General features: G+C 43.4%; 1 protein-coding gene across 27 annotated transcripts in view; it reads left to right on the top strand.

Moving 5' to 3' along the window:
* The window catches only part of SMYD3 (SET and MYND domain containing 3), a 745976-nt gene that overhangs the window by 626505 nt on the left and 98506 nt on the right, over positions 1-20965 (top strand). For all 27 annotated transcript variants that reach the window (XM_086344965.1, XM_086344955.1, XM_086344954.1 and 24 more), the window contains 2 exons: positions 9843-9930; positions 14224-14398. In XM_086344965.1, the coding sequence (XP_086201091.1) occupies positions 9843-9930; positions 14224-14398 (263 nt within the window). The remainder of the gene's footprint in view (positions 1-9842; positions 9931-14223; positions 14399-20965) is intronic.

Genomic DNA, 20965 nt, shown 5'->3' with positions numbered 1-20965 from the left:
GTTATTTTATTCTTCTAATACTGTTACCTGTGGATTGTAGATGTTTCCTCTCTCTGCATTCATTTACTCTGTCACCAGACACTTACTGAATAACTCGATGGCACGGGGAATAGATATGATTAGGTCCAGGTCCCTCAAGGAGTTCTGAGCTAACTGAGGAAACATTAGATCATTAATGACACCTTGGCACTAAGAGAGAGGTTTGCACGGTTTCCCTGGTGGCTCAGTGGTAAAGAATCCGCCTGCCAGTGCAGGAGGCATAAGTTTGATCTATGAACCAGGAAGATCTCAAATGCCACAAGGCAGCTAACCCCGGTGGGGTGGGGCCACAACTACCGAGCCTACACGCCCTGGAGCCCATCCTCCACAAGAGAGGTCACTGCAATGAGAAGCCTGCACACCAGGAGAGAATAACCTCGGCTTGCCGCAACTAGAGAAAGCCGGCACAGCAATACAGACCCAGCGCAGCCAAAAATAAATAAATGAATAAATAAACAAAATTATTATTATTATTATTTTTTTTTTAAAGAGAGGTTTGCAGAGCGGCTATGATGCTTCAGGAGGGCTGGGCTGCCTCAGAGGGTGGATAGACAAGATTTCCTAACTAAGAACATTTGAGACTGTCTCCTAAAGGACAAATGGGAAGAAAGCTGGAGAAATGAATGGAAATGGCAATCTAAGACTCTTTGCAACCCCATGGACTGTAGTCCGCCATGGGATTCTCCAGGCAAGCATACTGGAGTGGGTTGCCATTTTCTTCTCCGGAGATCTTCCTGACTTCAATCAAACCCACATCTCTAATGTCTCGTGCATTGGCAGATGGGTTCTTTACCACTAGCGCCAACTGGGAAGTGGCAAGGAAAGAGCAGAAAACTCCAATCCTAGTCCTGACAGAATCCAAAGGGCAAAGATTCCACTTGGAAGAGTAGGTGTACTGGCAGTAAGATGGAGCCAGGGGATGGGTCAGATTTGGGATGGGGCTGGGAGAGAAAAGAATGGGAATGAATGAGAAAGAATCAAATATCAAGAGCAATAATTCAAATTGTGGAGGAGTTTGTACCTGGCCGCTGAGAGGGCAGGGGCAGATAGAGGAGCTTGAGTAGTTGAAGGGAGAAATTCAGGAGATTCATTCCCACCCAGATTCTGAGAACAGCTGGCACAGTCCTGCCTTAGATGAACTATTTCCATGTTTTTATTGTTTAAAATGGAGTCGCTTTTTAAGGACTCTTCTGGAGCTGTGTGGGGGAGTGGTCACCAGAAGAGCCTAACTAGCTCTGCAGTGCTCTAGGCTCTAAAGTGGTCGGGTGGTCATGAGACCAGCTTCTTGTTTTACTGGTGAGGAAGCTGGGGGCAGACAAAGGAGGCTGTCACAGGGACACACAGGGGTGCTGTTGGGGCTGGAACCTACACGTTCTGAATTTTCTTCATCACTTCCCAGCAGAGAGAACCTTCTTCAGAGTCCTTCTGCTTATAGTCTGAGTTATGTTGATCATTTGTAGAACACTCAGCAATACTACATTTGATTTTAAAACACACACACACATATATAATGTATAATATAATATATATTTTATATATAAAATATTCTCACACCACTGAAAACAAATTTCAGGACTCATTCATTCAAGCCCCTTTTACAAGGTAAAGCTGAAATTTGAAAAAGAATTAAAACTTTTTTTTTCCTAAATGACAGCAAACATCTTTGATACATTTGGATAAGAAATGATGAAATAAATTTACTAATTTCATATCTCAGGGGCTGGGAAAAGAGCACACTAATTTACCCCTATTTGCAAATTGAAAAAGGAGAAGATTTAAGTTCCACTTCCCTAAGTAGTCTCTCTGTGTATATATGTTACACACATACACGCACACACACCCCTTTGAATGGTCTCCTCCTGACTGGCCCCATTTTAGGGGCAGTTATGGGAGAATGGAATTGGGAGGGTCAGGGCATGGCAGTTGGGAACCTGAAAGTGGAGATTGTCACCATGGTGAAACACTCCAGGTGTGGATGGTTAGCTGTTAGTGAATGTCTAGCTCCAATATATAGCGCTCCCTAGGGCTATTGTTTCTGAATGTTTGGAAACAATTTCCAAGCTTGCCTGCTCTTCTATTAAGTAAATAAAGCCAAAGGCTCAACCCAAAGAACAGTTAATCAGATAATGGTGGGGATTTAGTTGCGAATATAATTCCCATGTGAGATTGTTCTGCCTTGGGCCATGGTCTCACTCTGCTTGGTGAAAGAATAGCTCCCACTGTGGGTTCCATGCTGGAGGAGTCCATTGCCTTTTCCAAGTGCTAAGACTAGGAAGATCATAGGACTTGATCTATGATCAATTAAATTAAATTGAGTGAGTTGAATATATGTTCAACTTACTGTCTCACAGACATGAGTTTCACCTTTTAAGCAAGCCTAGGAAAACAGCAAATTCAAATTAAACATGAAGATGGTGGAAAGAGCATGGGCTCTGGAGCCAGCCAGACTTGGATTTGAACCTTACCTCTGGCAATTCGATGTAGAAGGGACATTTGTAGTGGTTACTTAAGCTTTAGGACTATCTTGTGCCACCTGTGTAAATTATAGGTATTGATGCCCTATAGGGATGGTGAGAGGAATAAAAAAGACATGTAAGAGCTATTCCGATTGTTATCATATAAATGTTCGTTTTCTCCTTCCAGAGCCATTCTGCAGATAAAGTTTAAGTAAGCTTTTGTTCCATACAGGGTTCTGTGCTAGGTATTTGGGAGAATCAAAGAGGTAAAGAACCTGCCTGCAATATAGGGAAACCCGGGTTCAATTCCTGGGTCGGGAAGATCCCCTGGAGAAGGAAATGGCAACTCACTCCAGTGTTCTTGCCTGGGAAATCCCATGGACACAGGAGCCTGGCGGACTACAGTCCATGGGGTCACAAAGAGTCCAACTTGCCTGAGCAACTGACACTTTCACTTATCTTTGAAATGAGGATGATGTGACATGCACACAAATGACGGCCCAGGAACTGTAACTGCACTGGCCTCCTGTCGCTCCTGGAACATTCAGGCCTCACCTGCGTCTGTACTGTGGGACTCACTGTTCACTGTCCCTAGAATTCTTGTCTCTGCTCCTCACCTCCTCCTCCACTCATGAGTCATCTCAGCAATGCCTTTCCTGATCACCCTAAACTCCCTGGGACCAGTGTTCCCCTTCCCTCTTTCCTGTTTGTTTCTCTTTCTGACAAATATATTTTTTACGTGTGTGTGTATATTCTGTCATACACAGAGCTCCTCCTCCCTCCTCATTGTAAACACTGTGATTGTCTAATGTCTTTTACTTTTCTCAGTCAGTTCAGTCACTCAGTTATGTCCGACTCTTTGCGACCCCATGAACCGCAGCAAGCCAGGCCTCACTGTCAATCACCAACTCCTGAAGTTTACCCAAACTCATGTCCATTGAGTTGGTGATGCCATCCAACCATCTCATCCTCTGGTGTCCCCTTCTCCCGCCCTCAATCTTTCCCAGCATCAGGGTCTTTTCAAATGAGTCAGCTCTTTGCATCAGGTGGCCAAAGTATTGGAGTTTCAGCTTCAACATCAGTCCTTCCAATTAACACCCAGGACTGATCTCCTTTAGGATGGACTGGTTGGATCTCCTTGCAGTCCAAGGGACTCTCAAGAGTCTTCTCCAACACCACAGTTCAAAAGCATCAATTCTTCAGTGCTCAGCTTTCTTTATAGTCCAACTCTCACATCCATACGTGACCACTGGAAAAACCTAGCCTTGACTAGATGGGCCTTTGTTGACAAAGTAATGTCTCTACTTTTTAATATGCTGTCTAGGTTGGTCATAACTTTTCTTCCAAGGAGTAAGCATCTTTTAATTTCATGGCTGCAGTCACCATCTGCAGTGATTTTGGAGCCCAGAAAAATAAAATCAGCCACTGTTTCCACTGTTTCCCCATCTATTTCCCATGAAGTGGTGGGACCAGATGCCACGATCTTCGTTTTCTGAATGTTGAGCTTTAAGCCAACTTTTTTCACTCTCCTCTTTCACTTTCATCAAGAGGCTCTTTAGTTCTTCTTCACTGTCTGCCATTAGGGTGGTGTCATCTGCATATCAGAGGTTATTGATATTTCTCCCGGCAATCTTGATTCCAGCTTGTGCTTCATCCAGCCCAGCGTTTCTCATGATGTACTCTACATAAGAGTTAAATAAGCAGGGTGATAATATACAGCCTTGACGTACTCCTCTTCCTATTTGGAACCAGTCTGTTGTTCCATGTCCACTTCTGACTGTTGCTTCCTGACCTGCATATAGGTTTCTCAAGAGACAGGTCAGGTGGTCTGGTATTCCCATCTCTTGAAGAATTTTCCACAGTTTATTGTGATCCACACAGTCAAAGGCTTGGCGTAGTCAATAAAGCAGAAATAGATGTTTTTCTGGAACTCTCTTGCTTTTTCGATGATCCAGCAGATGTTGGTAATTTGATCTCTGGTTCCTCTGCCTAAATCCAGCTTGAACATCAGGAAGTTCATGGTTCACATATTGCTGAAGCCTGGCTTGGAGAATTTTGAGCATTACTTTACTAGCGTGTGAAATGAGTACAATTGTGCTGTAGTTTGAGCATTCTTTGGCATTGCCTTTCTTTGGGATTGGAATGAAAACTGACCTTTTCCAGTCCTGTGGCCACTGCTGAGTTTTCCACGTTTGCTAGCATATTGAGAGCAGCACTTTCACAGCATCATCTTTTAGATCTGAAATAGCTCAACTGGAATTCCATCACCTCCACTAACTTTGTTCGTAGTGATGCTTCCTAAGGCCCACTTGACTTCACATTCCAGGATGTCTAACTCTAGGTGAGTGATCACACAATCATTGATTATTTGGGTCCTGAAGATCTTTTTTGTACAGTTCTTCTGTGTATTCTTGCCACTTCTTCATGTCTTCTGCTTCTGTTAGGTCCGTACCATTTCTGTCCTTTATTGAGCCCATCTTTGCATGAAATATTCCCTTGGTATCTCTAATTTTCTTGAAGAGATCTCTAGTCTTTCCCATTCTATTGTTTTCCTCCATTTCTTTGCATTGTTCACTTAGGAAGGCTTTCTTATCTCTCTATGCTATTCTTTGGAACTCTGCATTCAAATGGGTATATCTTTCCTTTTCTCCTTTGGTTTTCACTTCCCTTCTTCTCACAGCTATTTGTAAGGCCTCCTCAGACAGCCATTTTGCTTTTTTGCATTTTGTTTTCTTGGGGATGGTCTTGATTTCTGTCTCCTATACAATGTCACGAACCTCCGTCCATAGTTCATCAGGCACTCTATCAGATCTAGTTCCTTAAATCTATTTCTCACTTTCACTGTATAATCATAAGGGATTTGATTTAGGTCATACCTGAATGGTCTAGTGGTTTTCCCCACTTTGTTCAATTTCAGTCTGAATTTGGCAATAAGGAGTTCATGATCTGAGCCACAGTCAGCTCCCAGTCTTGTTTTTGCTGATTATATAGAGCTTCTCCATCTTTGGCTGCAAAGGATATAATCAGTCTAATTTTGGTGTTGACCATCTGGCGATGTCCATGTGGTGATGTCTATGATGTCCATCTGGTGAAGTCTATGATGGAGTAGCCATCATAGTCAAGAAGAGTCTGAAATGCAGTACTTGGATGCAATCTCAAAAATGACAGAATGATCTCTGTTCATTTCCAAGGCAAACCATTCAATATCACAGTAATCCAAGTCTATGCCCCAAACAGTAATGCTGAAGAAGCTGAAGTTGAATAGTTTTATGAAGACCTACAAGACCTTTTGAAACTAACGCCCAAAAAAGATGTCCTTTTCATTATAGGGGACTGGAATGCAAAAGTAGGAAGTCAAGAAACACCTGGAGTAACAGGCAAATTTGGCCTTGGAGTACAAAATGAAGCAGGGCAAAAAGCTAATAGAGTTTTGCCAAGTGAACACACTGGTCATAGCAAACACCCTCTTCCAACAACGCAAGAGAAGGCTATACACATGGACATCACCAAATGGTCAACACCAAAATCAGATTTACTTCTCTATCCTAGAGCAATGCCTACAGCACTCAGTAGATACTAATTGAATAGGTGAGTGATCAAATTAATTACCTTCAGATACTGAGAGGGTGGGCTTCCCAGGTGGCACTAGTGGTAAGGAACCTGCCTGCCAATGTAGGTGGTACAAGAGATGTTGGGTCAGGAAGATCCCCTGGAGGAGGGCATAACAACCCACTCCAGTATTCTTGCCTGGAGGATCCCATGGACAGAGGAGCCTGCTGGGCTACAGTCCATAGCGTTGCAAAGAGTCCAGCACTACTGATGCAACTTAGGACCCTCACAGGCACTGGGAGGGCATGTGCCAAACTCCAGTGGTCACAAAAGCAGAAGTATGTCGTGGACTGTATTCATTTCCTGTGGCTGCTCTAACAAATTGTCATAAAATTAGTGACTTAGCACAAACTTCTTATTTATAGTCTATGGATCAGAAGCCTGACATGAGCCTCATTTGGCTAAAATCAAGGTCTTGGCAGGGCTACCCTCTTTCTGGAGGCTCCAAGCTACAATCCGTTTCCCTGACCTCCAACTTCTGGAAGCTGCCTGTACTCCTTGACCTGAGGGGCCCTTCCTCCATCTTCCAGGCCAGCAAAGGCAGGTTGAGTCCTCCTCACATTGCATTGCTCTGACCTCTTTTGCCTCTTTCCACTTTTAAAGACCCTTGTGATTCCACTGGCTCCACCTGGGTGGGCCAGGATGATTTCTTTAAAGTCAGCTTGCAACTTAATTCCTGTTTGCCATGTAAGCTAACATATTCACAGGTTCAGAGGATCAGGATGTGGACTTCTTTGGGGATCCATTTTTCTCCCTACCATAAGGACTAACAAGTGAGACATTTTGCTTAGAGCCTAAGGTTTCACTGCCAGTAGTGAAATAGAAAACAAAAATTTAATCAAGAATGGTCATGGTTGTCAAGATTTAATATGTGGTCTTATATGGGAGGCACTGGGAAGTTACTCAGGGCTCTGGAGTCATGTGTTGGAACTGAGGCTTCAGGAGATGAAGATGGACTTAGAGCAAGTATTTGGAGGGAGATTGATGTTTACCTCTTTAAAAGCAATTGAGTTTTTATTTCCCTCCTGTACATACAGAAAGCTAGGTTCTTATTTAGAATCTCCTAAACAAAGCAGAGTCCATTTTTAAAAACCATCCTGTCATTTCACACATGTGTAGAGCACATATATAGAGAGACTCATAAAGCCCTGTTCACAGACACACTCTCTCACACACACACACACACACACACACACATTTCCTCATACATAGCCCCTCTGCTTCTCTTTGTACTTGAGATCTCTTTTCTGTGGTACCTGGTAGCCCTCTTTTTTTTTCCCCCTGCCCTCACACCCGAGTGACTTGTATCTTCCCACTAGTAACACAACTCAGGCAGTGATTCTCACAGGGGTCATTCTGTCGATATAAACCTTCCCTAGAAGGTACGTAAGAATCTCTAGGGACATACGTAGAGTTGGAAAAAGTCTGCCCTCCTTCAGTTTAACCATCACCCCACAGTGGCTGTGATTTGCTATAACTTCCTAGAATTTGTTCTTCTCCCTGACCCCCACTGAGAATCTAGTGGATATGGAATACCTGGATTTGAGTAGAGTCTGAGAATTTCTTACCTTTTTGATTAACTTGTTTGGCTGCCCCAGGTCTTCACTGTAGCACATGGGATCTTTGGTCTTCATTGTGGGATCTTTAGTCTTGGCATGTGGAATCTAGTTTCTGATCCAGGGATCGAACCCAGGCCCTTTGCATTGGGAGTGCAGAGTCTTAGCCACTGGACCTCCAGGGAAGTGCCCCAGATTTTCTTACCCTTTGATTAACCTCTTTATTTTTATTTTTTTAATTTAAATTTATTTATTTTAATTAGAGGCTAATTACTTTACAGTATTGTCTTGATTTTGCCATACATCAACATGAATCCACCATGGGTGTACACGTGTTCCTTAAAGCAGCACCATCCAGTAGAACTTTCTGTGATGACAAAATTGTTCTAATATATCTGTACTGCCCAGTGTGGGAGCCACAGCCACATGTGGCTGAGCTCTTAAAATGTAGACGTATAGGAAAAATAGAGGACCCAGTAGGAGGATGGACAATGAATGAATGGTAGCTCCTACTTTCGTTTTGAATTGCCTTTTTAAAAATACTTTAGTTTATTTTTGGCTGGGCCAGGGCTCTGTTGCTTCATAAAGTTTTCCCCAGCTGCGTGCAGCATGTGGGAGCTTCAGTCGTGGTACTCAGGCTTCTCATTGCAGTGGCTTGTCTTGTGGTGGAGCAGGGCTCTAGGGCACTCGGGCTTTAGTACTTGCAGCTCCCGGGCCCTAGAGCACAGGCGCAATAGTTCAGTTGTTCCGAGGCATGTGGGATCATCTTCCCTGATCAGGGATCCAACCCACAGCTCCTGCATTGCAGGTGGATTCTTTACCACTGAGACACCTGTGAAGTTCGGAATTACTTTTTAAATTATTATTACTTTTTTTTAGTTTTTGTAGTAATCAAATTGGTTCACGTGGGTATAATTGTAGTCATCTTTTCCCTATCCTCATTCTGATTGATGACTCAATATTTGATTAAAGTGTTATTCATGGGTCTCCTGACAAATGATTTTTGCTCTTGCCTCTGTTCTCTCTCCTGATAAATACATACATGCGTGTGCACTAAGGTGCTTCAGTCCGATCTGACTCTTTGTGAACTTATGGACTGTAGCCAACCAGGCTCCTCTGTCCAAGGGATTCTCCAGGCAAGAATGCTGGAGTGGGTTGCCATGGCCACCTCCAGGGGATCTTCCCAACCCAGGGATTGAACCCGAGTCTCCTTTATCTCCTGCACTGGCACACAAGTTCTTTACCACTAGCGCCACCAAGGAATACATTCATACATACATTTATGAATGTATGTAGACTTTACTGAGACATAATTCACGTAGGATACAATTCAGTTACAGTGTACAATTTGATAGCTTTTTGTGTAACGATTTGTAGCTTTTCATCACATCAGAAAATGATTAAAACTATTGCCAGGATTGCTTTTAAACATTTTCATCACCCCTAAAAAATCATTAGCAGTCCCTCCTCAATTCTGTGTACTTACCACCCTCCTGCCCTAGCCTTTTGCTAATCTACTTAACTGTATGGATTTATCTGTTCTGAGCATTTCATATTGGTGAAATCATATAATATGTGGTTGTTAGTGAATTCTTTCACTTAGCATCATGTTCTTCATGTTTATCTATGCTGTACATGTTGTACTTCAGTTCTTTTTATTGTCAACCAGCATTGCATTGTGTAACTATGCCACATTTTATTTACCCATTCATCAGTTGATGGTATTTGGATTGTTTCCACTTTGTTTGTTACTATGAATGATGTAATGGTGAACATTTATGCATAAGTTTTGTATGAACATATATTTTCATTTCTCTTGGACATATATGGAAGGAGTGGAATTGTTATATAATAACTCTGTTTAACTTTTAGAGTAACTGCCAGACTGTTTTCCAAAGTGGCTACACTATTTTACTTTCCTACCAGTAATGTATGAGGATTCCAATTTCTCCACAACCTTACCAACATTTTATTATCTTTTTTATTATAACCATCCTAGTAGGTGCAAAGTGATATCTCCTTATGGTTTTGATTTGCATTTCCCCATTGGCTAATAATGTTGAGCATCTTTTCATGTGCTCATTGGTCATTTGAATATCATCTTTGGAGAAATGTCTATTCTTGCCCATTTTTTTAATCGAGGAATTTGTCTTCCTCTGTTCTTTTCATGTGGCCTGAACAGGATGCTGATATGCTGACTGGTGATGAGCAGGTATGGAAGGAAGTCCAGGAATCCCTGAAAAAAATTGAAGACCTGAAGGCACATTGGAGTATCCTTTTACCTACGGACTGAGCTGTTTACAGGATTGCTTCCTTACTGGTTGGAGCCTGGCATTAATAAATTCAAGTCCAGGGTTTTACCTCTCCGTGAGCCAGAGAGCTTCACTCTGTTCCACAATCACAGGCTGCATCCCTGTCCCCAGCCAACAATTTCAGTAATGGTGAGGGAAGATTGTGGTAAGGTCAATTTTTGAAAATCAAAATTTATAGCTAGGATTAGTAGGATAGTATGGAGTACTCTCTTTACTTATGTACACGGTAACAGATTTCTGGATTCCCTTCCTCCCATGACCTCCATCTCTATAATGTATAACTTTAAATCCTTATAATTTAATGACTGTAGTCAGCCATGACTACAGTGGTAGTCAGCCATGCTGCACAGTACATTTTCTTGGCATAAGTAGTAAGGACTGTGAGTGGGTCACATTTTAGAGTAAGGAGAGACCGTTTATGATGGAGGTCCTCTGGGAAAGCTCCACCGATGTTATACTGTGTGAAAAGTAGCCCAGATCAGGGACAGGGTTTATATAGGCAGAGGCTGAGAGGGAGCCACTTCTAGTAGTGGAATTAGCTTGAGCAAAAATGTGACAAAAGGAAACCACAAGGTAAGGAGAAAGAGACTAAGGTAGATTAAAAAAGAAAGATTGCAAAACATCATCAGATAAATTATATCCCAGGCACTAAGAAAATCTATAAATGAGGTTTCCAAAGTACAGTGTTCTTTAAAGAGTTGTAAAAGAGCAGGAGAGGCAGTTAGACAAATGTTCCTATTTTTTAAAGGTGAAATAAGTAATTCCTAAAATCTATAGTCCAGTGGGTTTTTGTTTGTTGTTAGCAGTTTACTGGTGACCTTGAGCTGGTGACCAAAGGAATGGAAAGGAAGCTGTGATCACCAGGATGCTGCAGGGGTTCCTTAAGAGCGGGTGAGTCCGCAGAGTCATGGCTTTCTTTGGTAAAGTTTGTATGTGGACTTCAGAAAGAGATTTGATTTAAAAAAAAGTAACCAAGAGATTTATGCTAGATGCTAGAGTGACCAGACGTCTCATTAAATGGTTGAAGAGCCAAACTGCAGAACTGATGCTTAGTGGATCGCTGTCACGGTGGGGTGCTCTGTTCCCAGACCAGTCCTCTTCCACTTTGCTTCAGCACTTTGTCTGAGGATGCGGGGCACAGGTTCATCAGATTCTCAAAAATATTTAGACTGGAAGGGTGGCAGAGGTGGGATGACAAAATCAAGAGCTCAAAAGATCTTTGAAGGTTTGAATGATGCAATGATGCCTGAGATGAACATGAAATTCAACAAGAGGGTATCTCACATCTTCTGTTTGGGCCAAAAAGTTCAAGTGTATAAATATATATAAAGTTTGACAGCAGAATCTGTGAAAGAACCTTAAGATTTTTAGTAAACATCAAAATTCAATAAAACTTAAGAGTATGATATAATCCCCTCCGCCCCCCCCAGAAAAAAAAAAACAAAATACTCCTGTGATCTTGGACTCCATTAGAAGAACGAGAGAATCGAAAATGAGAAAGGTGATAGTATTAGTCCGATCATGTCTAAAATTTTCTCTTCAGTTTGGGGTAGGCCACATTCAAAGGGATAGAGAAGAAAATGAGTTTTGAGGAATGGAACGAGGATCAAGTGGTATTTGAAACTCTGCGGACAGGATGGGAGACAATTGGAAAGCAGTCGAATCTGAGAGCAAGAGGGCTGTTCTCAGGCTCGGAGAGCTGTTGTTACACTGCAGAAAAGACTTGTTCTGTGTAGTGCCCTGCAGAGAAATTAAGGCCGAAGGATGATCAGTTCAGTCTCAGTGGGATGAGCTTTACTGACGACGAACACTGTGCCGGGTGCCTTACTGGTTCTAACCCATCTTATGGTCCAGGCAGGATTAAGAAGACACAAGCCTGTACTCCCAGCCCTCATGATTAGCTAGGTAGTAAATACATAGATTAATATTTGAGGGACATTGAAAGCACAGCAGTCAACTTTGGGAGGTTAAAGAAGGTTTCACAGAGGAGGCGACTGCCTGGGAGGGTTAGGAGGAGCTCACCAGACAGGCGGTGGAGAAGGGGAGACCCTGAGGGAGAAGCCTGTGCCTTAGTTGTTCAGTGTGAGAGACAGGAGCATGGCCGGGCCTGGCTTCAGTGTCGTGCACCAGACTAGGTGTTACATATAGGCTCGGGGACCATGGGAGGATTGTAAGCAGTGGACGATTGTAAGGGCCCAGGGTTGTCAGTCTTTGAGTCTTAAGAAGTTAACTCCCAGGTGGATTCACTGTGTTCCCCTTTCTCTTTCCCCCTCAATTCTCTCAGGGTCGTGGTAAACTCTGCAGAAAGGTACCTGTCCTGGCATCAGTACTCTTTTCTCTTCAGGTGGGCTGTCTGCCCTGCTCTCCTCACTGGAACAGAGTGACTTGTGGTAAACACCCAGCAAATGCCAGGGACTAAATTTTTGAGCAAACATTATACATGTCAGCATAAGCTTGGGAGAAAAGCCGCTTAGTTAAAATTATTCCATTTTTTTGCTCACTGAGGTGTTTTTACAGGAAGGGTTTGCCTTGTTTGCCAGGAGACTTGCCAGTGTTGCGAAGGGAAGTCGTCATGTGGTTCCTGCCAGCTTGCTGGGGCGTAAAGCAGATGTATTCCTATCAGCGGTTGCATCTGGCTTTTACTCCCAAGGCTTGTCACCTCAAACCTCTTTAAAATGAGTTGGAGCGTATATAAATGAACAGGCAAGTAAAAATGGAAGTCACACAACTTGGTGTTAAAATAGGGTCAGAGTCTTGCCGCAGAAATGTCTGGGCATTGTGTAAGAGACAGTCGTTCCTCCTGATAATCCATCACATGTCTAATCCCAGGATGAAAAGCCACAGAGGTTAGCCTGGCGTTTGTTACAAAACCAGTGCATTGCCTAAGACACCGCCTCCCCCAGACTCTAGGGAACACATGCAGTAAACTTCAAGCACACACATCAGATGAGTAAAACAGAAAGCCGCCGAGTCACTTTTCTTCAGTAAGTGTACCTCTTCCAAGACCACAGTTAACTCCTCAGAGGCAGGACTCGGCCTCAAATGATAGAGCATCATGTACAGAAAGGCTCGTTAGCCGTGTATTTTGACGCTTGAAGTTCTACCCAGGAAGTCAGGCCTTAGTGCCAGGCATTCCGCCCTCTGAGGATTATATATTTCTTGTGAGGATTAATAAACATATGAGCTCTTGGGAGTTTAGGGGAGAATGGATACATGTATATGTAATGCTGGGGCCCTTTACTGTTCACCTGAAACTACCACAACCTTAATTGGCTGTAATGTTAGCGATAGTTCTTGAGTCTGACTCTTTGCCACCCCATGGACTATAGCCCTCCAGGCTCCTCTGTCCATGGAATTCTCCAGGCAAGACTACTGGAGAGGGCTGCCATTCCCTTCTCCAGGGTATCTTTCTGACCCAGGAATCAAACCCAGGTCTCCTGCATTGCAGGCAGATTCTTTACCATCTGAGCCACCAGGGAAGCCCCTCCCCAGTACAAAATAAAATAAAAAGTTAAAAAAGAAAGATATGAGCTCCCACACACGTGGTTGACTTGATTGGTTTATTTAAACTGTTTACTTATGTGTCAGAAAGCAGTGCCCTGAGAGTCTGAATGCTGGAAGAAGTAGATTTGGCTGAGCACACACACACTGTTTAAGTATAGACTTAGATCACTTTTTTTATACTCAAAAAATTTGAGATCCAGTGGAATGGATTTCTTTCAGTTGCTTCCCCTTGTGTGTGCCCATGGGTTGTGTTTTTGGTTTCATATATGCCCAAGGTTAAAATGACGCAGAAGCAAAAATGAGCTCTTCCTTTTTTAAAAGGAATCTCTCTAAAGCTTCTTTAATTTCAGATGAGTTTTGAAACAGCAGCTAACAGAGTAAATAATTATAAAGTGAACTTACTCTTTAGCTCAGTTTAATAAGTAGCTGCATTCATTTGAGGACTAGGTTTCAGGAGAATTCATCTAGTAGGACTAGGAAGAAAGAATGGCTCTCTGAAAGTCTAATCCCCCAAAGCACAGGCTTGGTGGGAAGATGGTTTGTTGATGTAAACAGAATTTCCTTCTCTGAGACACCACTTACGTGTTTTTGTTTCTCAAGTGTGTTTTCAGGCAGCTCATTTGTGCAAAATAATGGGCACTTCCTTCCCTCCTGTGCCTGGGAGCTCTTCAGCCTTGTAGAGACTCTCATTTCACTTTTGTTTTCTCTTGATGAACACAATGAATCCTTAACTGAGGTTAATAACAGAGTGGGAACAGGTTCTGGCCATGTGCCAGTCAATCATAAGCAGTAACGCTGAGCGGCTTCCTGATATCAACATCTACCAGCTGAAGGTGCTCGACTGCGCCATGGACGCCTGCCTCAACCTCGGGCTGCTGGAGGAGGCGCTGTTCTACGGCATCCGGACCATGGAGCCTTACAGGTGAGTCGAGGGGACAGGCTAGAGTAAGGGGCAAAGACTCGAAGATGTGACCTCATGCTTATCAGAGCTGCTTTATAAGACTGCTGCATCTGCTTCTCGCTTGATGTGTAAAGCCAAACCTTTGTTCACTGATGCGTTCATTCATCATCTATAGAGTTCCTTCCATATGTCAGGCGTTGTGTCTGTGCAGGGACTAGTGAGATGCTGTCTATATGGAGCCAGTGATTCTAATAAAGTGTGCTGCTCGAGGTGGCAAAGGCAAGTGCAGAGCCCGGGGCAAGGGGAGCAGAGAGGAGTGCAGGACAGACGTAGCTTGTGCGGTGGGGCTGTGGCATTAGCTCTGCTGATGGGCACGGTGTGGGGTCCTCCGTCTGGCTGACAGCAACGCTGGTTTCTTTCACTTCTCAGGGCTTCATGGTTCTTGGGGTGCCTTCACTTGAATCATTTGACCTAACTGCCTTATGACCCAAGCTGGAGAGCAGGGAGACAGCCCTCTCAAACACATCACTGAGGCAGAGGAAGGAACTGTTGGTCATTGTTTCTTGACTAGTCTCAGCTCCTCCAGGCCAGTGTGTGTTTTGCCCCAGATCAGAGGAACTTTGGGAGGAATAGCAGTGTTAAAGTCTGGTGCTGGGAGTTTGGCACTGGTGGGTGTGGGACCCTGGTTTGCAATGGGCTAAGAACCTAAAGCTGTGGAGGTGATGGAATTCCAGTTGAGCTATTTCAAATCCTAAAAGATGATGCTGTGAAAGTGCTGCACTCAGTATGCCAGCAAATCTGGAAAACTCAGCCGTGACCATAGGACTGGAAAAGGTCAGTTTTCATTCCAATCCCAAAGAAAGGCAATGCCAAAGAATATTTAAACTACCACACAAGTGTATTCATCTCACATGCTAGCAAAGGCATGCTCAAAATTATCCAAGCCAGGCTTCAACAGGACATGAACTGTAAACTTCCAGATATTCAAGCTGGATTTAGAAAAGGCAGAGGAACCAGAGATCAAATTGCCAACATCTGCTGGATCATTGAAAAAGCAAGAGTTCCAGAAACATCTAATTTTGCTTTATTGACTACACCAAAGCCTTTGACTGTGTGGATCACAACAAACTGTGGAAAATTCTGAAAGAGATGGGAATACCAGACCACCTGACCTGCCTCATGAGAAATCTGTATGCAGGTCAGGAAGCAACAGTTAGAACTGGACATGGAACAACAGACTGGTTCCAAATCAGGAAAGGAGTATGTCAAGGCTGTATATGGTCACCCCAGTTATTTAACTTACATGCAGAGTACATCATGAGAAATGCTGGACTGGATGAAGCACAAGCTGGAATCAAGATTGCTGGGAGAAATATCAATAACCTCAGATATGCAGATGACACCACCCTAATGGCAGAAAGTGAAGAACTAAAGAGCCTCTTGATGAAAGGGAAAGAAGAGAGTGAAAAAGTAGGCTTAAAACTCAACATTCAGAAAACTAAGAACATGGCATCTGGTCCCATCACCTCATGGCAAATAGATGGGGAAACAATGAAAATGGTGAGAGACTTTATTTTGGGGGGGCTCCAAATTTACTGCAGATGGTGACTGCAGCCATGAAGTTAAAAGAAGCTTGCTCCATTGGAAGAAAACCTATGACCAACCTAGACAGTATATTAGAAGGCAGAGACATTACTTTACCAACAAAGGTCTGTCTAGTCAAAGCTATGGTTTCTCCAGTAGTCATATATGGATGTGAGAGTTGGACTATAAAGAAAGCTGAGCACAGAAGAATTGATGCTTTTGAACTGTGGTGTTGGAGAAGACTCTTGAAAGTCACTTGGACTACAAGGAGATCCAACCAGTCAATCCTAAAGAAAATCAGTCCTGAATACTCATTGGAAGGACTGATGCTGAAGCTGAAGCTCCAATACTTTGACCACCTGATGGGAAGAACGGACTCATTGGAAAAGACCCTTATACTGGGAAAGATTGAAGGCAGGAGGAGAAGGGGACGACAGAGGATGAGATGGTTGGATGACATCACCGATGTCATGAGTTTGAGTAAACTCCGGGAGTTGGTGATGGACAGGGAAGCCTGGCATTCTGTAGTCCATGGGATTGCAGAGTCAGACAAGACTGAGCAACTGAACTGAACTGAACTGAAGAACCTAAGTTTGGAAGATGAGATAGATCAGTCTAGAAGAAAGGACACAGAGACATACATACCACCATCTGAGGTTGAAATAGCCATCTCCAGCATGCAACAAGGTCACCGAGTGTGGCGAAGGTGCCTTGAAAGCATCTGAGACCTGCAGGGGTTGGAGGTGGGGGGTAGTTTCCTGAGGGTAGCAGAGGCGCTGTTTCAGGCAGATGTTGAGTTTCTCAACTCTGAAGACCATATGATGTCAGCCCTAAGGGACTGAGCAGAGGGAGGATCCAGTCTAGACTTGTGCAACATGGACAACAGGCAGGGGAGCGGTCCTCGGGGGAAGGAGGAGAGGGAAGTAGAGCCCAGGGTGCCACCTGTCTGCACTTGAGGAAGAGCCTCGGAAGACAGTGGAGTGGGAAAGTTACCAGGATCCACATGATAAGAACAGAAGCAAGTCCAGGGACTAGGATATTGGTTCAGGCAAAGGAAGGAAGCTGGAAATGACATGCTTGGTCAGGAACCCAGGAGCATGGTACAGACAGAGAAGAACCTAAAGATGGTGCAGACCCACCAGCCAGGTGCATGGCAGAAGTCCACAGGCCAGCCACAGCACCCAGGTGACCCTGAGGGCGTTTTTCAGAGCTTCTCTAGGTGGTTTCTTCCACTGCCTTGTGGTTAAACAGCTTTGGAATCCAGACTGTGAGTCAGCTTTAATCAAACTTATAGGAGATTGCCTTGAGGGCTGAGACTGTAGACTTTCCCATGAGCGTGAAATGTCTTTTTAGTATGATGAATCTTGTGGGTTCTCAGAAAAGAGGAATTGAATACAAAGAGATAAGGCTTCGTTCACTTTCTGAGCCTCTGTGTTGCAATGAGAGGCAGGTTGGGGACGGTTGGCGTTACCTCTCTAAACTCAGGGTTGGGTCTCAGGACGCTGAACTGCAGGCTGCCTGATGAGTGAATGGATGCCAGCCAGGAGACAGAAAATCCTCCTTCCTCCAGACCCCCTTGGCAGCCAGTCACCCCATGCTGCTGGCTGGGCTGGATGCACACTGACCCATCCTATCCATCCTCCCCATCCTTTCTGCAGCTAAGCCACCCCTGCCCCCAGTGCAGAAACATACATTGGTCCCCTGATTCATTAAAAAGGCAGCATGCCTTCGAGGGAGCTCCTTCTGCACGTACTTTTGAATCCTCTTTTCTCTATACCCACTGAGGCTTCTCTGAAGGACTTTCTTACCCCTTCATTAACTGGCAGTTTCACCAACTTAAATTTGAATCAAACAAAGAGGCCTTTCTTGTAAGTGAGGCCAAGTCCACCAGAATATACTCCATGTTGTTTGGAATACATTTGCTTATGTTTCTCTGGTGTTTGGCAGGTCATGCTCACTCTGTAAATGTACCCTCTGTTCTTAGGCTGGGTGACATGTTTCCAAGCTTCCCTCCATTTTTCCTCCTGGAGCTTGTTACGGAGTTGCTCTGCAGTGTTCTGTATTTCAAGAAATCAAACCTGCAGCAATCCACTTCAAATGAGTGGGAACTGAACGGTTTGTTTTTGGAGCTGTAGCAGAGGAGAAGGCGATGTGTAACCCAGAGCCAACAGAGTTAAGAGAAAGGAGAGAGGGGTGGATGCTGGCAGACTTGGTCTTTTTTCCCCTCAAGCCCTTTAACAATCATAAACTGTGAGGTGGGAATCCCAAAGTGGGCAGTGGGTTTTGACCCATAGGTGAGGGAATTGATGCTGTGGGACTCAGCAGTCTACACCATCTCCCAGCAGATGCTCTTGGTTTTATTGTGTTAGCCCCTCAGTCATGCCCAACTCTTTGCAGCTCCATGGACTGCAGCTCACCAGACTCCTCTGTGGAATTCTCCAGGCAAGAATACTGAAGTGGGGTTGCCAGTTCCTCCTCCAGGGGATCTTTCTGACCAGGGTCTTCTGCATTGCAGGCAGATTCTTTACCATCTGAGCCACCAGGCAAGCCCAGCAGATGGTCCGGGGGGGCTTTTTGTCCACCTGTAAATGGCAACCCACTCCAGTGTTCTTGCCTGGAGAATCCCAGGGATGGGAGAGCCTGGTGGCCTGCCATCTATGGGGTCGCACAGAGTTGGACATGACTGAAGCGACTTAGCAGCAGCAGCAGCCAAGGACATGGGCAGTTAGGCATGTGTTACAGAGAGGTGACTGGATTGCTGTCTGCTGTAACAGGTTTACAATGTTGATGTTACCGTTTTCAACAACTATATTGAGGTCAAGACTCTCAGAGATTTTGTCACTGCTGACCTTGGTGAAATCATAACTGCCAACCTGAGAGAAGGTGTCCATTACTCCATTTTTATCCAGTCCAAATCAATGCATTGCCCTCAACTCCCTTCTTGCCACTCTACTTATTTTTACTCAATAGAAGTTCCTTTTATGATGCAACATAAAATATTAAGTTCTTTATGTTCCATAAAGCAATTTAGAATTAATTCACATAGGACAAAATGTGTAATCTTTAGTATTGACTGTCCCCTGAGGGTATACTTTAGTATAGTATGTCCCCTGAGGGTATCTGTGCATGTATCTCTGATTATATATGCAGGGTCATCTGTCCCTTAGCACTGCAGACATTAAGCAGAATGAAAGTAAGTTAAAGATACTTCACAAATTTTATTTAAAAATTTAATTCGGTCACATCTCAGCCATATGATAAATTGGGTCCTGCAAGTTAGTTTGCCAGTTGGTAGTTTAGAACTTGGAAAGAATTTTCTTATTGAAGAAGGTGTTACAGATCATGCTGAGGTCCCTTGGACCAGCCCGTGAAAGTCTGCTCAGCATCATCAATATAGGCCATAAATTAAAAAAAAAAAAAAAGAAAGAAAGAAATACAAAAAACAAAATTGTACATAGTTTTAAAAACTAAGATTTAAATTATGCTGACTAGAAATGAAACTTGATTTTCTTTAGGAACCAGGAGATGATATGAAAATAGGCTTTTTAAGGCTTCAAGGAGCACTTTCAAGATATTTTCAGATTCTGTTAATTTTTATGGTAAGAATAATGTATACTTTTAGGAAAGGACATTTTCAAAACAATGGAAAAGTAAAAACCCGCCCTCATATTTCACACTTCTGTCCTACTCCCTAATGATAGCCATAGTGAGTTTCTTTCTGAACTTTTCAATGTGTGAGGTACTCATCTGAATATATTTCAAAGCCCCACTATCCCATTGTTTCCTTACTTTCCCCTCCTTTCCTCACTTTCTCTCTCCTTCTTATCTTTCTTAGGAAGAGACTTGGTCCCAATCCTGATCTATTAAATATGCCTACTAGCATGATGGGTGGGGAAAGAAAGGTGAGAAGGAGAAAAAGAATATAGAAGCCAGTGGAATTCTCCTCTGTGGAAGAGAGAGAAGGGGAAAAAATAGGGTCTCTGTCTGTCTCATGTTCCATAACTGACTTTTTTCATTTTATAACCAATGTGGACATCTGGGCCTCATTCTGTACCCATTCTCTTTAACAGACAGCTAGTATATCATCTCATGAGTGTACCATCATCCATCCCTCTGGTTTCCATGTATGTTTACCATGTCAAACAATACTATGATTAACAGCCACGTACTTGTATCCTTGTGTTCCGATGTGACTGAATCCATAGGGTGAGTCCACATGGTAAATTCCTTAAATGCTAATTTGCTCTAGCAAAGGTGATGTTCATTTCCAATGTTAACTATTTCACATTTCGATAGATAATTATTACCAATTTGTGTCCCCCATCCACCAAAATGTCTCTCTTTCTTCCAAAGGATTAAGAATGGATGGCATGATCTTGATATCTGATTTAAATTCATTTCAAAATATATAAGGACCTTCTCATTTCCCTGATCAAGGTCTGTTCTTATAGAGTGAGGTTTGCTTGGACTGATTTACTTGCCCACAAGTAGTGCTGGGTATGACATTTTGTAAATTACCTTTAAAGATGCAGAAGAACAGGCACGATGAAGGATCTTAAGCATGAGTGCGTATATGATGGTGCCATGATCAGAGAAAGAAGTAAGGGGATATGAAATCCTCCTCAGGGGAAAGAAAGCATGAAAGAGTAAGATTTCATCTTAGGTCAGTTTCTGTGCTTTGTTGTCAGGAAAAAAAAAAAATAGTGGGAAGAACAGAAGTAAAATGCAGCTAGTGGTTTGTGTACATGACATAGTTACAAGTAAGAGTTTGTAAATCAGACATTGCCAGTAATTACATAGCAGCCGCCTCCATTTTCATTTTGCCAGTAATTTTTAAACTTTTCCCTCAGAAGCTTCAGCAGATAAGTTAATGAAATGTAAGGTTTCGTCAGAGCAGTACCTTCTACTACTGTTTTCAAGCTGGCTTTTCTCCTGAAGATGTGCAGTTGGTCTTCTGTGGGGTTTTGTCATCCATCAATATGACGTTCTGGTCTGGGAGCTGGC

This window comes from Bos grunniens, chromosome 16, assembly GCF_055505025.1.
Source record: "Bos grunniens cultivar Pamir isolate PY7600 chromosome 16, Bosgru_T2T1.0, whole genome shotgun sequence".
Classification (NCBI taxonomy): Eukaryota; Metazoa; Chordata; class Mammalia; order Artiodactyla; family Bovidae; genus Bos; species Bos grunniens.
This window is presented reverse-complemented; position numbering and strand designations above follow the sequence as displayed.